At 42.1% G+C, this 23,866-nt stretch overlaps 1 protein-coding gene across 1 annotated transcript in view; it reads right to left on the bottom strand.

The window, feature by feature from the left end:
* Positions 1-18,574: 18,574 nt before the first annotated feature.
* The window catches only part of ATOH8 (atonal bHLH transcription factor 8), a 28,933-nt gene continuing 23,641 nt past the window's right edge, over positions 18,575-23,866 (bottom strand). The window contains exon 3 of the mRNA XM_073342842.1: positions 18,575-19,931. Coding sequence (XP_073198943.1) covers positions 19,926-19,931 — 6 coding nt within the window. The 3' untranslated portion in view covers positions 18,575-19,925. The remainder of the gene's footprint in view (positions 19,932-23,866) is intronic.

Here is a 23,866-nt window from a genome sequence, read left to right as displayed (position 1 = left end):
CAGATCATCAGCTGGTGAGAATGGGAGTAAATGGAGTGGTGGCTGAGTTGGTGAGTGAGTGGTGATTGAATTAGAGGGGGATGAAGGGAAGGTGAATCAGGGTGAGTAGTCAGAGAATGGTGGGGTGTATGTGTGTGTGTGTGTGTGTGTGTGTGAGAGAGAGAGAGAGTTTGGCTTCACATGTGATTGGCCCCTGTCTTTCTACGGGGTAAATTGAAACCTCAAACTTTGAGCACATTTGGATCTGGGGCCAAGCTTAACTCTACCCATGACATCGATACAAAGATGTTACATTGGTGTCACAGCTGCCTGACGTCTGTGCAAATGTACGGACGTGAAATCAGCCTATCCGTTGAAGTCCTAGCAGCAGCACCGTGTTGTCGGGTGCCGACGCCATGTCGACGGCAGTGTATGCAAGACACAGACTGACTTTATGATATGCTGTTCTAGAGGTATTATGATGTCAGTGCAGCTGGGGTGAGTGATATCCCACTGTAACACGCTATTGACATTGCAGTGTATGCCCCCTCCATAAAAAAAATTATGAAACATCTGCTTTACAAAGTGAACTCCTGTAGCTATTTTGTTTTATGCTTTCCAATGAGGAGAGCCACCTATCCACACCAAAGGCTAAGGAGCTATAATGTTTTAGATTCTTTTTTAATGGAGTGATTTTAATATAGCTACAGCTGCATGTAAAAAAAAAAAAAAAAAGCAGCTGAACGTGTGAGGAAAATCTCTGTTGATGGCCTCTCTACACCTTAAAAATACCATAGTTGATCTGAATTGTTTCTTAGAAAACACATTTGTGTTGGGCTTGGAGGAGCTAAGGCCAAGTTTTGGCTTATAGCAGATCAATGTGTTTAGAATCCTAGGAACCAGTGATGCAAAGCTAATTTCAGCTGCTAGCAGGTCCTTATCCTGAGAAGGGCTGTGCTTCTCTTGAAAAGCACTGAGGGCTCCCTTCTTCAAAGGTGATGATTCAGTTCCAACAGAGTGGTTGGTGCAGTGTGCTACACAGACATAGAGAATCCCTGACCTGAGGAGCCTACAGTCTCCAAGATAGATACATACCTAAAAGATGAGACACTGTGAAAAATCCAGGAATGCAGCTAACTTTGACAAAACATTTTAATTGGGTGGATTTAGGGCTGGTTGGAAATTTTCCACTGGAAATGTTTTTGCATAGAAAACTGGGGTTTTGAATAACAGGTTTTTTTGTGAAAAATTTCTGCTTTCCGTGGAAAATTTCAACTTTTTGCTGAAAAACTGAAAACATTGTGGATTTTGGCTGAAAATTTTCAGTTTTTGGTGCAAACCATGAATTTTTCCATTTTGTTTAAATTGATCGTGGGGGAGAACCCCATTTTCCTACCAGCTCTTTGTGAAATTCTCAGAAGACTCAGCTTTGGCCTAATTCTGTTCCTATTGAGATCCAAGGGCATTTTTACCAATTGACGGGAACGGGAACAGGAACAGAGTGAGACCAATGTTGTGCACGTTTGAAACGCTCACCCTAAATGATAATTTCACGGAGAGCTCTCTGCCACCCATCCCTTAATGTGTTCAGGTGTATAAATAATAGAGTGACTTGGCTGATCTCAACACCATGGGATTGGCAGACAGGGGAACTCTCATCTAATTAAGATCTAAATAATGCACTGCAGGGTACCATATCTGTGTTTGCAGTAGGGCTCAACAAACAATGGGCTTGAGTGCAAACACAAGGCAGCGCTGCTCCATTCATGATCATGTATTTTAAAACATTTGAAGGTCTTCTCATTATTTGGCTTGGTTTTCTTTGCTAGGCCAGAATCTCACAAAGGAGAGAGTCTGCCTGCATGAAAATAATCAAAGAATTAAAATGTTACATGGTCTTCCTCTGCCCAGCCTGGTGACCGTACGTGTATTATGCATTGTGACACCATCCATGCTGCATGGAGAGCTTTCCTGAAAGCAAAGAGAGCGCCTGCGTGAGTTTATAAAAGCTTTTCCACAATGTCTCGGATTGAAACATCCTTTGAACGTGCATCTCACAGAATGTTTTTCAGTGATGTCAAAATAAGCATCAGTCAAGTCAAAGGAATTTGGAACGTATTACATGCACATTTGTGTATAGTTACGAATAGGATTTTAACAGTAGTAGAGACGGGGTCTTCAGAAGTATGGACCCTGGTGCATTCCCCCTTGGCAGATGTAGGCTGAGATAATCAGAACCAGTGCAGAAGGATGGAGCTTCACAGAGGCAGCCATCGTGGCCTAGGATGTGAGCTAGATTCCCAGTCTGTCCCGTATTGGGGGCAAATCCCAGCCTCCGTCCCCAATGGAACAATTCAGGAGTAAACACCAGTTCTGATGTGCTTAGGACACCCAGAACTGTGAGCTTCTGTTACCGCTGTGACTTAGCAAGAGCTAGAGCTTTGCTACAGCCAAGCTATGTGTCAGCTCTCTGACACTGCTGGCAAGGCAGGCAGGCTGATAACTCCTCAGGACTCTGCCTGTCCAAACCTTGCCCTGCAGGTAACGATCAGTGAAACCCAGTTCCTGAGCTCCCCAGAGACAACTCCCTGCAGTGTCTAGACCCTCCCAGGGGATGCTCATGGAAATTATGTTCCCTGCCTCCAAAGAAGCAGAGCACACCCCCGCTGGTGGGTTTAGCTGAAGGCTCACACTTCACTTTCATACACAGCACTGAGACAGTTTTGGAATACAAGAAGAATATGGTTATTGAAAAGAACAGAGATTTAAGTGATACTGAGTATCAGGAACTCAGCTGCCTCTGAGCTCGGTTTGCCTAGCGACCCCTTGAAATCAGCTGCGCCCAATAATGCCTCACTAAGTCACTGTGCTCCCTGAGCAGTCAGAAAAGCCACCAGATCCCCATTTAAGCCCTGTAGCAACCACAGAGTAGTGGCTGCTCAATGCCTGCAGCTGTGCCAGCCCTGCTTCTTGTCTAGCCCTTGCCTCAACCCTTCCCTGTTCTGCTCCAGCCCTAGTTCTTGCCTATCTTTGAACTCCTGGCTCCGAGCATTGGCTCATCCCCTGACCGTGCCTCCGGTCCTGCCCGCTGAGTCTGCTCTGACCACTAGGCCAGACTTCTGCTCCAACCACTAGGTCTCACTGCCCACATCTCGGTGTGTGACACTCAGCAAGAGAAAAACAAAACAAAATAAAACACGCTTTCCAGTGACTAAAACGTAATCTTAGGAAGTTACAATCTTTGCCTGAGCAGTTTTCTTACTTACATCAAGTTACCAGCATCCCTAGCCCGCCGGGGTAAGGGATCCAACTTTCCCAGGCTGGAAGGGTCCTGTGCCATGTGTTCCCTCGGTGATGGATAAGTTGATTAAAAAGAGCAGAGATTTTCCTCCTCCTATACTACACAAAGTCCATTACCTCTGCCTCAAGAGCCAGGAAGGCTTGCTGGGGTGCAGATTCTGTTCCCCGGTATGATTGTTAAATGTTCTTCTCCGCTGCTTGTTGAGCTTGTTGGCTTTGTTCGCCTTATATGTAAATGTACTTTCATTGTCCTCTGTCTGTAACCAAACTGGTGAATCCACATTCCTTTGTCTAGGGTGGGGTGGGTTCATGCTCTGCCTCCCAAACATATTTTAAGAACATATTTCCAGCACACATCTGTGACTATTTGTACGCAACCCCTACGTACATCACACAATGATTTTCAGGACCAGCGTGTCACCAGTTTACATCTGATAACGCCTTACATGATGCCTTTGAGATACATATGACAACAGCATGTTGGGTCAGCGAGTGTGTCGAGCCTGAGGTGAGTTACAGTAGGTGGGCCCCTCTGCCAGTTGGCATTGAGGGGCTCCCAGGATCACAATGCCATAAGAGAAACCTTAACTGCTGGTGCTGCTTTCTTTCTTTGTATCACCATGCTGTCTAGGATCCTATCCATGGGCCAGGAACCCACAGGAGGGGGATTTCCAGGCCCTGAATTTTGCTAATAAGAGGGCAGACGGACAAACAATCTCAGCCATGCAATCACTACTGACATGAGCAGTGTACTTAGATAGCACAGTGAAGAATGGACGGACTGATCTTTTGAGTTCAGTAGGACTATTCACCTGAGTAAGCATTAATTCCATGAGTAAGAGTCTGCAGGCTTAGGCCATGGATGGAATTATCAGGCTTCCAGCTATTTGCAATGGGTCTTCCAGATCCTTTGTGAAGTTAGCAAGGTTGTACTGTGCGTGCAGTGTGACGCTATGCAGATACAAGTTTGACAACTTTCAATTTCATGAGTCTTGTGCAAGTAAAATATTATCCACAAAAGCTGCATTCATATAGGGTTTTTTGAATAATTTACATCTTTTTAAGGAAGAAAAGGTTAAGAAAGGAACTAGTGGATTTATCTGACTGTGATGGTTGCATTTGGTTGGTAATATGTTATTTAGATTGTAAGCTCTTTGAGGCAGGGACTGTTTTTGTTCTGTGTTTGTACAGCGCCTAGCACAATGGAGTCCTAGTTTATGTCTGGGGCTCCTAAGCGCTATGGTAATACCAATAATTAATCATCATCATAATTATCTGCTTTGTTAAATAGTTAATGCTAATAAAAAGTTTGAACTCAGAACAAAAAATATATAGTTTGCATGGTTTGGGATTGTGTCCCTCATTATAGAACATAGGAAACTGAATAGACAGAGATAGAGCTGAAAGGTTTCAAGAGGTGCCAGTCCTCTTCTGATATTTTCTGATAGGAAAATAAGTGACTTAGAGTTAGCAAGATAGTATTAAAAATATATTTATACAAAGCCAAACCATTCTTCCTTCCTCGAACACATTCTTTGCTCCCTGGCACTGAGCACTACCTATGTTTTCAAAACAGTCTTTACCGGCTCTCTAAAATCACAGGCAGGCACAATTTTTCAGTTCTAGTATTTTGAACATGCTAACCCTCAGATTCATGCTCCTAAATCCTACCAAATGTAGCTTGAAGGCATTCACATGTGAAGACCTTTGCACCACTCCAAACTGGAATTGCAGTTTTGGAGGCAGAAGACTGTCACTTATTTCCTGTGCAAGTTGTTTAATCTGTTAGGGAAATTTCAGTTAGTGCTACATGATTGCCTCTTCATTATCTGGGAATAGGGGAGAGTCTGTGAGTGGTGGATAGCTGTCCACTCCTACGTAAACATATCGTGAACTGGTTAGTTACCAGAGCAAAGGAAATCTTCATGATTTTTACATTAAGGATCTAAGGGTTTTTTGTTTTTTTTTAGTTTGTGCTGTTTTAAATGCTTGAAGTGGAAGAACACCTTTCAAGTGTGTCAAGCACATGCTGTCCAGATATATTCAACTACAGGCATCTGAAATCCCCAGATCTATCATTAGCAGGCGGCTCAATTTCCTGACAGACAGCCCCACTGTTTCTTTTAAAAAAACAAATAGTCCATTCCCTTGTTCTTTATTACAAGCCCTCAGTGGTGAAAGATCAGGTTAAGGACTATTTAGAAAAGCTGGACATGCACAAGTCCATGGGTCCAGATCTAATAAATCTGAGGGTGCTGAGGGAATTGACTGATGTGATTGCAGAGTCATTGGCCATTATCCTTGAAAACTTGTGGCGATTGGGAGAGATCCCGGATGATTGGAAAAAGGAAAATATAGTGCCCATCTTTAAAAAGGGAAGGAGACCCGGGAACTACAGACCGGTCAGCCTCACCTCAGTACCTGGGAAAATTATGGAGAAGGTCCTCAAGGAATCCATTTTGAAGCACTTGGAGGAGAGGAAGGTGATCAGGAACAGTCAACTTGGATTCACCAAGAGCAAGTCATGCCTGACCAACCTGATTGCCTTTTATGATGAGATAACTGGCTCTGTGGATATGGGGAAAGCAGGGGACGTGATATAAGTTGACTTTAGCAAAGCTTTTGATGCCGTCTCCCACAGTATTCTTGCCAGCAAGTTAAAGAAGTATGGATTGGATGAATGGAGGTGGATAGAAAGCTGGCTAGATTGTTGGGCTCAACGGGTAGTGATGAACAGCTCGATGTCTAATTGGCAACCAGTATCAAGCGGAATACCCAGGGGTCAGTCCTGGGGCCGGTTTTGTTCAACATCTTTATTAATGATCTGGATGATGGGATGGATTGCACCCTCAGCAAGTTCGCAGATGACACTAAGCTGGGGGGAGTGGTAGATACACTGGAGGGTAGGGATAGGGTCCGGAGTGATCTAGACAAATTGTAGGATTGGGCCAAAAGAAATCTGATGGGGTTCAAGAAGGACAAGTGCAGAGTCCTGCACTTAGGACGAAAGAATCCCATGTACTGCTACAGGCTGGGGACCGCCTGGCTAAGCAGCAGTTCTGCAGAAAAGGACCTGGGGATTACTGTGGATGAGAAGCTGGATATGAGTCAGAAGTGTGCCCTTGTTGCCAAGAAGGCTAATGGCATACTGGGCTGCATTAGCAGGAGCATTGCCAGCAGATCAAGGGAAGTGATTATTCCCCTCTATTGGGCACTGGTGAGGCCACATCTGGAATATTGCATCCAGTTTTGGGCCCTCCAGTACAGAAAGGATGTGGATACATTGGAGAGAGTCCAGCGAAGGGCAATGAAATGAAAATGATCAGGGGGTTGGGGCACGTGACTTAAGAGGAGAGGCTGAGGGAACTGGGCTTGTTTAGTCTCCAGAAGAGAAGAGTGTGGGGGGGAGAGGGATTTGATAGCAGCCTTCAACTATCTGCAGAGGGGTTCCAAAGAGAATGGACCTCGACTGTTCTCAGTGGTGGCAGATGACAGAACAAGGAGCAATGGTCTCAAGTTGCAATGGGGGAGGTCGAGGTTGGATATTAGGAAACACTATTTCACTAGAAGGGTTGTGAAGCACTGGAATGGGTTACCTAAGGAGGTGGTGGAATCTCCATCCTTAGAGGTTCTTAAGGCCCGGCTTGACAAAGCCCTAGCTGGGATGATTTAGTTTGTGTTGGTCCTGCTTTGAGCAGGGGATTGGACTAGAATACCCTCTGACGTCTCTTCCAACCCTAATCTTCTATGATTCAATGATTATTGATGGTTGATTCTTAATTTATTTGAGGCGATGGCATCTGTACTGTAGGTGTGTAAATGCACATAATCCGCTGAATTCAGTTCAGATATGAAATGGTACCATCCCTGCGTTTAATATACATATATATGCTACATTATCCACAACTAATTATTATCTGCAACCACATCTGAAGTTAAACAGCACACAGCAAGGTAACGTCTCAGTTTAAGACAGGAAGTAACAAATTCTGCACGTAGTTGAAATAGCAGGAGGGATGTATAGTTTAATTCTTAGACTAAAGGAAAAACTTCCACCATTTAACTGTAAATGCACTAAGAGTTACCCATAAAGGTCTGTTTATTTAAGCACCAGTTCTGCATACACTTATGCATGTGCTTTAACTTTATGCATGTTAGAAGTCCCTTTGATTTCAGCAAGATTACTCACAGGCATAAGTGTTTGCAGGATCAAGACCTTAGAAACTGATACGCACTTGATAGATAGCAATGACTCCAGTGGTGTAAATATATTTTCCAGTGCATGACAGGAGCTTTTAGCAGTTTGTTGGTAAAGCGTAGTGTCCATGTAGTTTATTGATAAACCTCATGGCCAAACTGTGCTCTCCCTTTCACTGACCACTGTACATCTGGAGAAACACCACTGAGATCAGTCAGAGTTTATCTGGATTTACACAAGTGTGTCTGAGAGGAGAATTTGGCCCTGAGTACCTGGGCAACTTTGGTCACTCTTAAAGTCACATTAAGATCCTTGGATGATAGCTGCAAAGTATAGTTACTGATAATGAAACAAAAATATAACTAGGAGACGTCTACCTTTTAAACTGCTGCCTGACATAACTGGAGAGATATGCCAAAGACTCCATAGAAGTCCGTTAGGGACTTTGCTATTGTTATTGATTTTTATATGGAAGGTTCCCAGGTACTATGGTGATGGGTGGCAGGATAGAACTTAGAGAGAGATAGAGTGTCTTGAAAAACTCCCAACTCTTGGACAGAGAGCGTAAATTAAAGTCAGTGCTAATATTTACAACTGATTTACAAAGGCCTGAATACACATTCGGGTTAAATGACCCCAACAGGCTTTCGATCTAGAATTAACATGATAAAATGGTTTCTTTTGGGGGTTTTTTTGCTTGTTTTTATTTAATATGGTTATTATGGCTTTTTAATCCTTTGAGGTGGGCTCCTGAGCTTGTGTCACTAGGAGCTAATGCAAAGCAAGGCTTAATGCTAGTGGGGCATCTGTCTCAGGTCCTGCCAGTGTGATAATCACTGAAAGCAACGTTAGCAGAAACATTCCTCAAGTCTAATTCTACCTGGATCACTACCTCTGTCACTCCCCCAGGTCCTGATGCGTGTTTTACTGTCCACTCTCACTCACTGCCTTCCTCTCACCAGTACAGCTATGTAATCAGATGGATTTGGGGCTCTCAAACCACTAGTCTGACGATCAAAGAACAATTTGCCTGTCCCCCTAATAATGGCTATTCTCTGGTAGCGAATGCTCTGGTTGGTCTAGGGGGCCCTGTATGTAGCATAATTTTCTATAATTACCTAAATTTACTCCGTAATCCCAAGGCTATTATATAGGGTATAGATGTGATTATTTATATAACATATTTGGACCTAAGAACAGCATATATATCATTACACAAATCATTCATGTCACCATGCTGATACTTTTTTATGAAGGGTAAGTACATAAATTACTAATCATTACAATACAGTTATATTACAGCTGCAGTGTAATTAGTGCCCCTGTGACATATAAAAGGAATAAATGAACTCTACGTAAAAGCTACAAAGACCACTGAAGTCAGAAATACAGTACTTTAGAGTGTGTGAAACATTCAAATAGTGAAAATCCAGGCAAAATAATATACCCTTACATCATACATAAGTAACTGTATACATCATAATAGTCTCATTGTTCTATTTTGCCCCGCTATCTATTTGTTGTATTTACCTGTTGTGTCTCATCTTACTCTTAAATTGCAAGCAAGTTGGGGCAGGGACTATCTTTTTGTTCTGTGCTTATACAGCACCTAGCATAAAGGGTTTGGCCTGCTACGCGCTACCACAATAGAAATAATAATAATAATAATAATAAATATACAAACAGCTGTTAGTACAGTCATGTTCTGGCAGCTAATTAGTTCAGTGGGTGACCAAACAAGAAAACAGAGTGGGTTAAATCATGGGTCAGCTCTTCCAGTCTGTCTGGGCTGTGCTTGGCAGAAGATCCACTCTAGATGTGGGGGGAAGGTGGTTTTAAGGCATTTTTATGCTCCCTTGCATCCTGGCGGTGCAGATGCCCATCTGATCCTTGGCAAAGTTAGAGCAGTTTGAGAGAGGCAATGCAGCTGGCATGGGACTTAGGATCTGGCTCTACATGTTGTGAATAAATTACCCAGTGAAAGTAGCAGCCCTTTTATCTGTCTGGGAATTATTTATGAACCAATCCTTATTTCTGCATATGTGCAGATTTGTAAATATTTGCTTCATAATTTATGAAAATAAATGTCAGCCCTTGGGACATTCCAAACCCAGCCACTTAGGCTATTTGTGATGCTTTGCTTGTGCTGGATCACTGACAAACTCATTGATTTCACTGGAGCTAATATGGATTTGTACCAGTGGAAATGAGTGGAGAATTTGGCTCTGAGTCTGTATTCTGTGGCTAGAGACTACCCTAGAGCCATGGAGATACTTGAAAAACACATGAAAATATGGACATGCAATAGAGAAAAATGATGGTTTAAAAACAGAGAGTCTTCAACAGAGTTGTACCAGCAAAGACTTTGGCTCAATGACCGGACTATATGTTGATATCTGCATTATTAATGCAAAAGTAGATTAAAATGGTTTTGAATAGAACAGCTGAAGGACTAGATTTACATTACCTTTCCAATAAATAATGGAGACGTATGGGGCCAGCTTTTGCTTTATCACATCAGTATAAATCCAGAGTGACTCCAGGGCCTCTGTGGAGTTGCTTCATATTTATACCAGGAGAATCTGATCCCTTAGATTTTTATGTTACAGGAATTGTAACACTGGTTTCCATTTAACCAGGATTTTATCAAGAAGAATTTGCCAGATCCTCAGCTGGCATAAATGAACAGGGCTCCATAGACAACAATGGAGCTACCCCAGTTTATACCTCTTGAGGATCTGGCCCTCCAATGGTAAAGGAGGATTTGCAAACTAGAAGAAGAATGAAGGATTGTTCTGATTTTGCTCGAATGTGTACCACTTTTACACGGGTGTAACTTGTGTTAATTTTGACAGAATATACGGGTGCAAAGAGTCAGAGGTGGTAACTCAACCCTGTCTCTGTACAGCATTCGCAGTTTTAAACAAGGTTTGGAGTTCTGAGTACAAAGACCTTGGCTTGCTCATTACCATGGTAAACACACTAGAAAATTCATGCCAAAGGTTAGAATTTTATTGACTGAGACACACAACAGGCAAAGAATAAAAAAGAGACAAAAAGCATTGAAACTGAAATTGAGTGAGTACGCAAAGCAAACTTAATTAAAACCTATCAAAGTCTCTTTTTTAGAGCGAGGGAATATTGATTAGAGTCTTTTATTCTGTCAAGCAGTCCTCCTGGGGGGGGAAGAAAGGGTAAGTTCTGCTGTTCAGTTCTCAGATATTACCTCACCCACCTGTCTCTCTCATGTCCTGGGACTGACACAGCTACAACAACCCTGCGTTTAGTTCTCAGTCAGGAATGATAGTCACTTTCCTGCTTTCGACAAAACAGATACAGAAGGGCGAGAAGAGAGAGGACATTAAAAGACAGAGAAATGCGGGTATTGTTGATAGTCTCAGGATACAGGGTGGCTGGTCAGTCACAGATGCTTTGGGCTGGCAGGTTGGCCGAGACACCTGTTTTTCCGGATCTCTTCTTATCTCCCTGGACAGGGACATTATTTAGTTGGTGGGGTCAGGTCCTTCTCCTTCACTAGTTCTTCTCAGGCTGAGCAGGGCTAGTTGGGTTGCTCCATCTCATTGTGCTGGTGCTGTAGCTGATTTCAGAATCAGAGAGAACCGAGAGAGGAAGAAGATGGTGTGGGGAAGGGGGTGGAAAGGGACACATGAGGTATGGGAAAGGCAGAGCAGGATCTCACATGTATCAGGCTGGGGTCCTCACTAATGCAGTGTCATAGAATCATAGAATATCGGGGTTGGAAGGGACCTCAGGAGGTCATCTAGTCCAACCCCCTGCTCAAAGCAGGACCAATCCCCAATTTTTGCCCCAGATCCCTAAATGGTCCCCTCAAGGATTGAACTCACAATCCTGGGTTTAACAGGCCAATGCTCAAACCACTGAGCTATCCCTCCCCCTTAATGGTCAGGCATTCCCACTGTCTAGAAGTAGCAGTGGAGACATTCAGGCTCAGGCTGGAGCCCTGGTTCTGAAATCCAGGGAGGGAGAAGGGTATCAGAGCCCAGGCTCCAGCCTGAGCTTGAACAGCTATACGGCTATTTTAGCTCCATAGCGCGAATCCTGTGAGTCTGAGGCCTGATCTACATTACAGGGTTAGATAAGCTCCCTTGTGTCAGCCTAGCCGTAGAAGTGTCTTCACTTAAGTTTGGCTCCTGATTTAGGAATATCACCTCCCCGAGCGGCACAGAGTCACGGTTGATGTAATTAGGTCAGTATAGATGCTGCACTGCATCGACTGTTCCTGGCTTTCAGGTGCCATTCCACAATGTCCCACACTGACAATACAATTGATACAACTGCTCCTGGTGACGACGCGCACCGTCGACACAAATTGCCAAACGTGCACACGCACACAAGTGATTTCATAACTATGGTGGCTGTATGCTGGTGTCAGGTCGACATAACTTTGTAGTGTGTGTACACATGACCTAAGTCAGTTGACTGAGTTTGAGATTTGCTGCAGTGGGTCTTTTTTTGCAGTGTAGGCATATCCTCAGATACCATAGTAATGAGGGTCAGGTAAGTACCTAAGATTAGACTTGACTATGTCAGCTCAGCATGAGGCTGAAGGGAATGAAAAAATCCTATGGAAAGGAGAATGTTGAACACTAGTAGGTGGAGAATATGATTCTTAGTCTGTGTGCACTTTATATATAGATTGTTCTCTGCTTACTGTATTTCATTTTTGATTAATGAACATCAGAGGCTCTGAAATGGGAATTGTTGACATGCAGTATGCACACTGCATTTTCAGAGGTCCATCCACCTGTCTTTCAATCTGAAAGAGTTTGTTCTTTTTTCTATAATATTATTTCTCTCTCTTGGAACTAAAAGTGGTGTCATGCACATTGGAAAACATAATCCCAATGATCCATACAAAATGATGGGATCAAAATTAGCTGTTACCACTCAAGAAGGAGATCTTGGCGTCATTGTGGATGGTTCTCTGAAAACATCTGCTCGATGTGCAGAGGCAGTCAAAAAAGCTAACAGAATGTTAGGAATGATTAGGAAAGGGAGAGACAATAAGACAGAAAATATCATGAACTACATAAATACATAGTATGCCCACACCTTGCATACTGTATGCAGTTCTGGTCAGTCCATCTCAAAAAAGATGTATTAGAATTGGAAAACGTACAGAGAAGGGTAACAAAAATGATTAAGGTTATGGAACAGCTTTCATGTAAGGAGAGGTTAAAAAAGACCGGGACTTTTCAGCTTGGAAAAGAGACGACTATGGGGGAACATGATAGATGTCTATAAAACCATGAATGCTGTGGAGAAAGTGAAAATGAAGTGTTATTTACTCCTTCACATAACAAGAACCAGGGGTCACCCAATGAAATTAATAGGGAGCAGGTTTGAAACAAACAAAAGGAAGTACTTAACACAACACACAGTCAACCTGTGGAACTTGTTGCCAGAGGATGTTGTGAAGGCCAAAAGTATAAAAGAATTAGGTAAGTTCATGGAGGATAGGTCCATCAATGAATATTAGCTAAGATGGTCAGGAAAGCAATCCCATGCTCTGGGTGTCCCTAGCTTCTGATTGCCAGAGGCTGGGAAAGGATGCCAGAAGATGGATCACTCAGTGATTGCATGTGAGGCACATGGCACTGGCCACTGTCGGAAGACAGGGTACTGGGCTAGATGGACCATTGGTCTGACCCAGTATGGCCATTCTTATGTCATGTTTACCATGTGACTATGCAAATAGACACACACAAAGGAATAATGCCTTGATTCTTCTCCTGCATAACCCTATTTACTACAAGGGAGTACCCCTGATTTACACCCCTGTAAAAGAGAGGAGAATCCAGCACTATGTATCAGTTTTTAAAAGGTATTTAAGCACTTAAAGATACAGATAGGCACCTATAGGGATTTTTGCAAATCCCACCAGGCACCAATCAGCACTTTTAGTCATCTAAATACCTTTAAAAATCTGGCCCCAAGTAACTACCTTTTCCAGAACATGTTTAGATGTACAGGACTTTGTCATCACAGATCCCCCAAATTTGGGGTCACACTAAACCACAAAATCCAAGATCTAGCTTTTGAACACCAAAAATGTGGGGCCATTAGGAATTGGAACTGAGCAAATAATTGATTCTGTTTGGTGCAGGGGCTGAACCAAAAATACTGAAATTTTTTGCTTTCTCTCACCAAAATGAAAAACTGGAAAGAAAAAATCACTTTGGATTGAAGAAAATCTTTCATTTACTCCAAAATTAATTGTCTGTTTGTTTTTGTTTTGTTTTGTTTTTGGGTGGTTTTCACCTTTTTGTTGTGTGTATTTTAAAACACAAAGATAGCTCAATTTCTAAAGGAAATGTCATTTCAAAACAAAGTCAAAATGTTTTGATTTGAAGTGGTTGAAACAAAATGTTTCGACTTTTTAAAGAAAGTAGATTTTTCAGCTGAAACTATTTGTTGAATTCAACCCAAATTCGAGAATAGTTTTTGGAAAATTTACTATTTACAAAAACTAATAATAATAGTAATAATAATCACCCAATTCCATTAGGAATCTGAGTTTGGAGTTGGCTAACTATGGAGATGGGGATCATTGGCAAAATTCAGATCTGGGTTTGTATTTCTGAAGTCAGAAGGTTTGGCATTTTCATTTGGGTCCATCCTGAGATAATCCATTTCAATTTGTGGGTTGGTATGTGAAAAGGAAACCAAAGCAAGAATAATAGGATTTTTGACCCCAAAAGCCTAATGCTGCATTTCTTGCATACCTAAAACTCCCTGAACGATGGGTTAAAATGGAACATTGTGAGACTAGTGTAAGGAGGCCTGATTGGACAGAGACAACTGAGTAGGTGGGACAGACTCCCATCTGAGGTAGGGGAGTTAGGCAACAACAGGGCTAGATTTTTGCCCAGCTCTATATGGGTGCCTGGCTTCACGCCAGTTTTCAGGATCACACAGTCACCCTACTAATGTTATAAGGTTTAGTTAGAATTAGGTGGTTCTTAGAGTTGCTGCTTACATACCTTGGTGCTAAGTGTCTTTTATATACATGAGATTAGATAGATGTGCCTCCCTAGACACATTGAATCTGTTTCTCTATGGCCAGATGCTCCAGCCCAAAAGCGTACAGAGGACTAAATCCATCCTAATTTACTGATTTTCTCTGGTCTCAGTGGGGTTGCACAGGGTGTATTGCAAGACATTATTTGCCACTAAACGTCCAGGCCTGTGGCAGCACTAAATTTCTTCTCTATTTGCAGACTTACGAACCCCAAGCATTCAAAAATCATGAGTCAGGATCCCCCAATATGAGATTTAAAAAAATATTCAGGGCTCATTCCATTTGCCATTTAGCTTCATGTTCTTAGGGTGTACTGGGGTCATACTTTTAAGCTTTTCTCTGCAACCATTATGTCTAGAAACTCTTTTAAAAAAAAATTGAAAGATGAGCTTTTCACCTAATTATGTCCCTTCAGGGGCTGCGGCTTTAAGAAAACCACAGAATATTGCAAGACCCACGATAATCTCACAAGAGTTTGCAAAACTATATTTGCAACCTGGCGTCCCTTTACTGAGGTTGTCCTTTTTTTTGGGAGGGGGGTGAGGGGGTGAGAGAACCTGGATTTGTGCAGGAAATGGCCCAACTTTATTATCATGCACATTGTGTAAAGAGTTGTCACTTTGGATGGGCTATCACCAGCAGGAGAGTGAATTTGTGTGGGGGGGTGGAGGGTGAGAAAACCTGGATTTGTGCTGGAAATGGCCCACCTGATGATCACTTCGGATAAGCTATTACCAGCAGGACAGTGGGGTGGGAGGAGGTATTTTTTCATATTCTCTGTGTATAAATAAAGTCTGCTGCAGTTTCCACGGCATGCATCCGATGAAGTGAGCTGTAGCTCACGAAAGCTCATGCTCAAATAAATTGGTTAGTCTCTAAGGTGCCACAAGTACTCCTTTTCTTTTTCTTCATGAGTCATTTTATAGAACTGTTGAAAGAGGATTTCTGTATTGTGGAAGGATTCTTACCTTCAGCCTTATTCTTGTATGTTTGCTTTTACATTATTCTTGAGATACATTGTCTACTAGCACTGTATGGAGTTCCACTGAAGTCAGTAGGATCTCCTGAGATGTAAATCATCCCAGAATATGGTCTATATTCTGCTTTCTGCTCTGCTCTGCTCAATGTAAATCTGGACTAACTCCACTGATTATAATTAGCTACACACCAGTATAGCTGAGATCAAAATTCAGCTTTGTATCTATAGCTGCTGCTAGCATCAGCATCTGGTACAAGACTAGGTAACATCTCAATGAGTTGTTTGTGTCAGAACATTTATTTAACATGTAGGTACAGAAGCTCTCATGGAATGCTGCTGTGTATCCTTTGCTATTGAAACATACAACCTCTGTTTGTTTCACATAGTTTAAGCTCCATTTCACACCCCCTGAAAGCTCATAATGGAGAGATGGAGGTGATAGTGTTGTCACATTTCTAAGACCTGCTTTCATTGTTAAATATCTCTGAAATCTTCATGTTTGCTAATGTCATTCAGAGATCATTTAGACCTGAGTGGTACAGAGCCTGACCAGGGCAGATGCTATCATATCCTGTATGATAAAGGGTACCGTGTGAACACTTACAAGGTGTGGTGCTTTAAGTACAGATGATGTGTGCTGTTATTGGCATGGCATACCTTACCTTTTGCATTATAGCCCATAACACCCAGGAGGTCAGAATCTGATCTCGGGTACAATATACTGGTGTAAATTTGCAAAAATTCCATTGCCTTTAGTTGAGTTACTGTGCTCTGGATTTACAATGCTGTAACTGAGATCAGAATCTGGCTCCATGAGCCTATAGTGGCTAGACTTAGTAGTCCTGGTGAGCACCACTCTGTGCTGTAGTAAATGCATTTTCAAACTAGAAACCCTTTTGCCTGGATCAGCTCATCATTACTTATTGAACATGTTGCCTCTTTTCATTATGGTCGGTCATGGTCAATTACAGTTGAGCTCTGGCAAATTGTTCATGTGTAAATTAAAAGGACAACAGTGTCGAGGAACAAGTTCAGCTTTAGGGCGCACAAGTAAGCAACCAGGAAACATGCAGCTTTAGGACTATGTTCTGTTCTTTACTTTAAACCCTGCAAATCTCAAGATTTTGTGTAACTGAACCCAAAAATTGCAAATAAAGTCAAGGTTGTGGGAGAGTTCTCTTTTGAAATTCAAATACGCAATGTTTGTATTCCCATTTTTCCTTACCTTCAACTCACGTATTTATTTGGGCTGTTGCAAGGAAAAGTCCACTTGCCAATGGAATTTCCCTTCGGATATGCTCTGCAAGAGTGCATGGGGGTGTTAGGCACGTATGTCATCTCTTAGATCAGCTCACTGAGATAGTGTTAAAAATGTGTTAAAAAAAAAAAATGGACTGTTTATATTAAGGCTTTGTCTTCACTGGCACAAAGGTGTCTTTTTTTTACAGAGAGATAACAAACACTGGGTAGTTATCTCGCATAAAGCACTGGGACCCTTTACCGAGAGGTAGCTAGTCAAGATCAGCACTATACTCCTGCCTATGGGTGACCTTGCCTAATTTACCTCGCAGAAAAAACTCCAGTGCCTTGTCTCCATTATGTTTTTACAGTGGCATAAGTCACACTTGTGTTAGTTATCCCATGGTAAAAACTCACATTCATTCTCAGTGAAGACATGGCTTAGGGCTATCAATATTGCCATATTGCTAACTTTGCTGGCAATGGTGTTGTAAAGCGGTGGTGTTGGGCAATAACTATTGTAGTTCCCTAGTTTTAGGTAAATTTATCCCATTGAGAGTCCAGAGTAGAGCTGAGTGAACATCTACAAAATATTTTATGGACATTTGAAGACCTGAAATTGCTTTTGTTCTGGCAGTATTCCTTTAGTATTGGCTTTTGGCGAACATTCCTCTGCAGGACTGTATGGCAGGAGCAGCCAATTTAATGTGAGTTGTAGAGAATATTAGAAGAAAGTGAGTTTTGGAATTTGTAAGTCTGAATCCTGATTCTGTGTTCCCCCACGATACCATGTGACCTAGATATCCAACCAGAATGCAGAAGTATAGCTCAGCTTTCGACTCCTGCATACTTGCAGCAAATTGCTCATGCATTCGTTCCTGAAAAAGAACTATTAGCAAGTAATGAATAATGAGTAATTAATAATTATTAATTAACACACCTTACAAAATGGTGAACTGCTTCTGGACAATTTGTGATCAGAAAAGGAAACTAAATTTCTTTAAAAAGTGCCCACCCTGAATCTTTCACACAGCTCTACTCCAGAGCAAACGGAGAACTAGCTGTGCTTCCCCAACGACATCTAAAACAGCCTGGGCTGACTGAGTAAGTCTTATTTCCCACCAGTGGTTCCAAGCCGAATTCTGTGCATTTACCCAAGGAGAGGGCAGGTTTATTGCTAACTGAAGCGGAGTTTGTGACTAGGCCCGAGAGTAAAACTTCCATCAGGACCCGTAGGTACCCACGTTCGCTCATGTGGTGGTGTTCCCTCCTCCCTGCCCCTCAATCCTTCAGTTCCTTCCTGGTTTTCCTATCAGCTCCGTTAATTCACCTCTACTGTACCAAATCCATCAGTTCATACCTCCCCCCACATCTTCCTGGTACCTCTCAGCAGTGGGTTTTCAATGCTGCAGCAGTTCTCTCCAGTATCCCTATAGTGATTGCTGATAACACCCCACTGGAGATTTCTGGTTGGTTGCTCCGCTTCTGGTAGCATTGCTCAAGTATGCTGGGACTCCGAAGCACTGTGCAGGCTCTGGGAGATGTATTTACACCCTTGAATGGGAAGTATCATACAAAAGCCTCAGTCATTTCACCAGGGAATTCTTCCATGCCCGCACTGGAAACCTGCATTCCAGTGAACAAACCCTCTACCCAGTGCTCAGTCACAAAGGGTTAGATGCTCTTCAGGGCGGATACCATGCAGCCACTCAGCCTTCATATACCACCTCCTCAGGGAGCAGTGGGGCCACGAAAGCCCAGAGAGACCTCTTTAAGTTGGTGAGCTCATACAGAAAAATAAACGGACGGCAACTCATGAGTTCAGGATTTTGTATTGATATCAGGTCAACAGTTTAGTAGCACAGAGTCTGATCTCCCCTCTGCACACACACATAATTCCTGCTGAGGCTGCTAAGAGTTACATGTTCATATAACGAAGAGAAGAGACCCCCTACCCCACCCAACTCCAGACATACACACACACACAGGGCCAGGCTGAGATCTGTTACACTGGAGTAAATCAAACATAAGTAAACCTGATTTACACTAGTGTAACAGATCTGAATCTGTCCCCTGAGGTATAACCTTTACCCTTAAGTGAAAACAAAATATGTTAATCTCCTTTCTTTACAAACCCATATTCTTTTACTCTGACACTGAATTCTGTCCTCCATCACTAGCAGATGTCTTGCATATGAACTGCATTACCTATAAAGTTTGCTTACTCCAAGCAAATGGTTCTTAATTTTTTTACTTCAATTTGAAGCGAAAAATACAGTATAGGATTCAAATGCCTTTGCATTACATGGGTTTTTAACTACTTAAAAAAAAACAGCCAAAAATGACTTCACAAAACCGAAACAAAACTACTGAATTGTTTTGCTACACACCATGCTGCCTATCTGAACTGTCTTATTGATTTTTTTTTTTATTGCTTTATGTGGCACTTTTTATTTATATATTTATATTTAAAAAGCATAGATCTGGTTTCAGCTCTCACTTTGTGTCAGTATTTCTACCCTATGCACATGTTTCCCAGCAGGAAGAAAACCAGGTAATTGCCAAAGAAGTAGAACAATGAAATCGCTGAGAGAAAGAGAGATCAACTCTGGAGCAAGTGTTGGTGTGTCCTGGCTTTTTCCGGCTGTGAATGCTGGTTCCGGGGCTGCAAGTAGATAGATATGAACAGGAGGAAAAAAAAAAAAGAGGAAACTTTTACAGAAGGATTCAGAAATTCAGATTTGTCACTGATTAAACTGGCCCACTCAACATTACCTAAACGGAATTTCTGAGTTTTCTTTGACTCAAGGATTTAACGTTTAAGGCAAAACTAGACGCAGTGTAGAAGCTCCATCAAGTCTTTGGCACAACAGCAACAACAACAACAACAAAATGACTGTACAACATGAGCCGAGAGGGTAACATTTCCCAGTTAAGCAAAGGGAAAAGTGCTAAATAAATTGCACATACTAAAAGGTGGCTGGCTTTTAAAAAAAAAAGGCATCTCCATTTTTTTTCCCCCAGAGATTGAGAAAGTCCCACTGCCAACTGTCGTCTTGAAAAGGGGTCTTTGCAAAAAGCTGCAGTTTTCATCTGGATCATGCATCCTTTGCCAAGAATGGATGGAACTCTGGCTGGAAAGTCTTCTGAATCATCCCTCCTGGTTTTTACTCCTGGAAAGAAATGATACATCACAGTGGTAAACATATTGGTGAGTGGGGAATTCTTTCAATGACACCAGGTGCTTGTTCTTTAAAGGCCCAATACTATGTCTATAAAAGTCCATGGCAGTGTTCCTCCCATTTACTTCAGTGGGGTGGGATCAGGGTTAATTGCTCTGAGAAGGAAAGGTTAGGTGAGCTCAGCAGACCCTGAATGATATGGTGTCCCAAGGACGGAGGCACAGAACATTAAGGGCCGGATTCTGCTACCACTATTCCCGATGAGTAGCATCTTACTGGGCAGGGCGTCCCCTTGAAAACTGTGGGGCAGATGGTGAATCCCAAGGTCACACTATCAAGCGGTCATCCTCGGTGGAGCCCCCGGCTCTCGCTGACTTCAAAGCTTCATTGTGAGTACGGAGTTTGCAGGACATTTCACAGAGTGACATACTACTCAGAGAGAGCCAGGGTGGCAGAATCATGCTTGGATCAGATCCTTGTTGAGCTGGTTCAAGTTTTTCACAAGACTTTTTTTTTTAATGAAAAATGACCTTTAAAAAAAAAACTTTTCCATGAAAAGTTTCTTTTTTTTAAGCTTTGATTTTTCACCAAAAAGAGTAAAACTATTTTTTACATATTTTGTTTTTCCCTTCTTTTCCCCTGCCTTTCTAGTGGCAAAATGGGAAAAGGGGGGAAATGAGGAAAAAGGGAAGCGAAAAGAGGAGCCCCCTCCTCCCAGGAAACTGAAAAATGTTGGGGAAAATGGGTTTAGATTTTTTTGCAAAATATACTTCTTTTTTCACGCAGCTCTCTTGATTCCCCCCCACTCGTCAATGCTTCTACCCCCCCATCTCCTTCCCTTCTTCCCTCCAACCTTTCTTTCCTCCTATAAATCTCATTCTCTTCTCCTCCACAAATCCTCTCCATCTCTTCTTTCTCCTTCCTGACCACTGTACTTAGAGTGGCAAGCCCCAAAGTCCCATGGTAAAATGCAGGGATGTCTTGCCAATTGTATTTGTCACTTTCACATGCACAAACTAGGGGTTCCCCTTGGCCATGTGCCAGATGGGTCCCCAAAAGCAAATTTATACTGAAAATGAGAATTTATTTGCAAATCATCAAATTGTAGACGCTCAGATACCACAGTGATGGGCGAGGCCTAAGAACTTGGCTAGAACAGAACAGAATGGAGTAGGACAGGCATCTTGAAGAGTGAGTGTGTGTGTGTTTTTAGGGAGGGACTGTGGCAAAGGATAAAGGTGCTGAATCCAGCTACAGCTGCTAAAAGCTGAAGTGATTGTAAATACAAAACTCATATTTGAAAAGCCTTGTGAATTTTCAAAGACCTCTCGGGATCTGTTTTAAGTTTCAGAAGTTGACCACGGATTTATAAATGGAAGGGAAACTAAATGGGACAACTTGGATTTGTGCGACAGAGTGACTTGAGTTACTGCATTCACCTTTGTGGTCGGCGTGCTTTCTGGCCTTCAGAAGTCAAATGTCCCCCTTGCGTTCGTTTGAGCATAAATCTGTTAATCACATGAGTGACAGACCTAGTTTGGGAATTTGCACTCCGCTGTGGGATGTCACTGCAATACTTCTTTACTGCATCACAATACACAGAACTCAGAGCTGTGGTTTCAAACATAGAGAAGTCGCTCACAAACCCAATGCAGAATACCCACTAAGCGTTTCCAAACAAATTTTAGTACAACTGAGACCTTTTGTTACTCCCAGTGATTCAGGCTCCTAAATTCCATTTTCAAAAGCATCTTTGGCACTTAAAGGCCAGATTCACAATGGTAATGGGTGCCTAACTGCCTCTTTAGGTGCCTATGTCTAGCATTTAGGCACCACGGACGTTCTCAAAACCACCACTTAGCTGCCACCTACCTCTGTAGACACCTAAGTTTCTTCTGATGGGCATGTGCAAAGCCACCTAAGATCTGATGATGACAAGCAGCTCAGCCAAAGCACAAGTAGGATTCTCTTACTGTGTGTCCCCCTGCATATCTCACCAGCAGAGCCTGATCCTGAAGGAGATCTCGGAGCATGCTGACAGTTGATGTGTCACACTGAATATCCAATAGCCTAGTAGTTAGGGCACTTGCTTGGGCTGTGGGAAACCCATGTTTGAATCCCCACTCTGCCAGATATGGAGCAGGGACTTAAGTTTGATTCTCCCACACCCTATGTGAATGCCCTAATCACTGGGTGTATAGTCAATCTCTCACTGAGATGCCTTTGAAAATTCCACTAGCTGCCCATCTTCAGATTTACAAATTCATTCTGGCCCTAAGTCAGTTTTAAAAACGGGACTTTGGATCCCAAGTCACTGAAGCACTTTTTTGAAAATTTTACCTTGAGAGTTAGTGATGAGAAATAAAAAAACCCATAAGAACAGCTGCGGTGGGTCAGACCAATGCTCCATCTAACCCAGAATCTGGTCTTCTGACAGTGGCCAGTTCCAGATGCTTCAAAGGCAGTTATTGAGTGATCCAGCCCCTGATGTCCAGTCCCAGCTTCTGGCAGTCAGAGGTTTAGGGACACCCAGAGCATGAAGTCTGGATCCAGGCTTTTAATATAGCCCATTATAGAGCTACAGGCCAATTGCAAAAATTAGATTGTCTGGGTTCAGATTGTGAAAACTCTCATATTCCAGAGTTCTGGTCAGTTGCATCTCTATTCAAAATGTTTAACAAAGCCATCACATAAATGCAATTAAATTATTCCCAATACGCATTTGTTTGTTTTCTACACTGAAAAAAGAAACAGATGCCTCCCTAAAGTTCTTTAGGGCAATGAAAACACAAAGAAATAGGAGAAATTACTCAGTCAAAACATTCTTTTAACAGATTAAATGGTAACATCGAGAGCTCAGAGTGAAAATGTTTTTGGTGCCACTCAAAATGTTTTTTAGTTCTTGATGAGAATGAAAATGTAAGGATTTGACTAGGGAGAGGCAGGATCTCTTATTTTAGCAATGATGAGCTCAGTTTTTCAAACCTGGGTCTCCAGTTTGGGATTTGAGCACTCACCTCAACATGGAGATGCTTACATTGGTTCTTATGGCACCTAAATGCTGATTTGAGTAACACAATGTAGAACAAGTGCCCCGAATTAGTTTTGGAAATCTGAAAGCTGTGATCTGAGCTTTTGAATAAATTAGTATTTGCTGGCAGAAGGACAGGCAGACCATTGTATTTACCTTAAACTATTTGGTAGGAAAATTACCTCTTATTCTGTGTTTGTTAAATATCAAGACATTTTATGACACATATAAATAAATATTATTATTAATAATTACCACAACAACATTTGGTTGTTTAAAGACTGCTTCATTTCTTATGGAATCAAAACATAAAATAGGAAAGGGGGCGAGGAAACCCTGGAGAAATGAACTGCCTCAGTAATGGACAGTAGAAAAATAGATTATCTTTGAGTCCCATGCTGTAACCTGTAAACAGCAATCTTAGTAAGACAGACCTTTGCCATTGCAGAAATAAATTATCTAGAAATAATCTTTGGAGAAACCAAAAGGGAACAAAGTAGGGAACCTTGCTGCCTGGACATTAGAGGCATTCAGCTTGGAAACAAGCCTGCGGGACTGGCAGCCTCAGATCCTAGTCCAAAACCTGGTGAAGTCAATGGAAAGACTCCTTGTGGTTTCAGAGGGCTTTGGATTGCTCAATTTTGTGAATTAGTAAACAAATTGGGATCATAACAGGTTCTGCGTTAATTTGTTTTGACCCACTGTCCTTTATAGATTACTACGTAATGCACCATCAATAGATGTTGTGCAATGCTGCTTTAGTAATAGGAGATCTCGTTGCAAATCTTTACTATGAAATCTTCTGCTGAGAGGCATGGAAGGCCAGCGATATTTATGTGCAAATGAATGGATTAGCCAAGTGCAGATAAATTACGTTGTGTATTCAAAAGGAAGG

The sequence above is a fragment of the Lepidochelys kempii genome, chromosome 4 (assembly GCF_965140265.1).
Source record: "Lepidochelys kempii isolate rLepKem1 chromosome 4, rLepKem1.hap2, whole genome shotgun sequence".
NCBI classification, from domain to species: Eukaryota; Metazoa; Chordata; order Testudines; family Cheloniidae; genus Lepidochelys; species Lepidochelys kempii.
The sequence above is the reverse complement of the archived record's forward strand: the minus strand, read 5'-3'. Positions and strand labels throughout refer to the sequence as shown.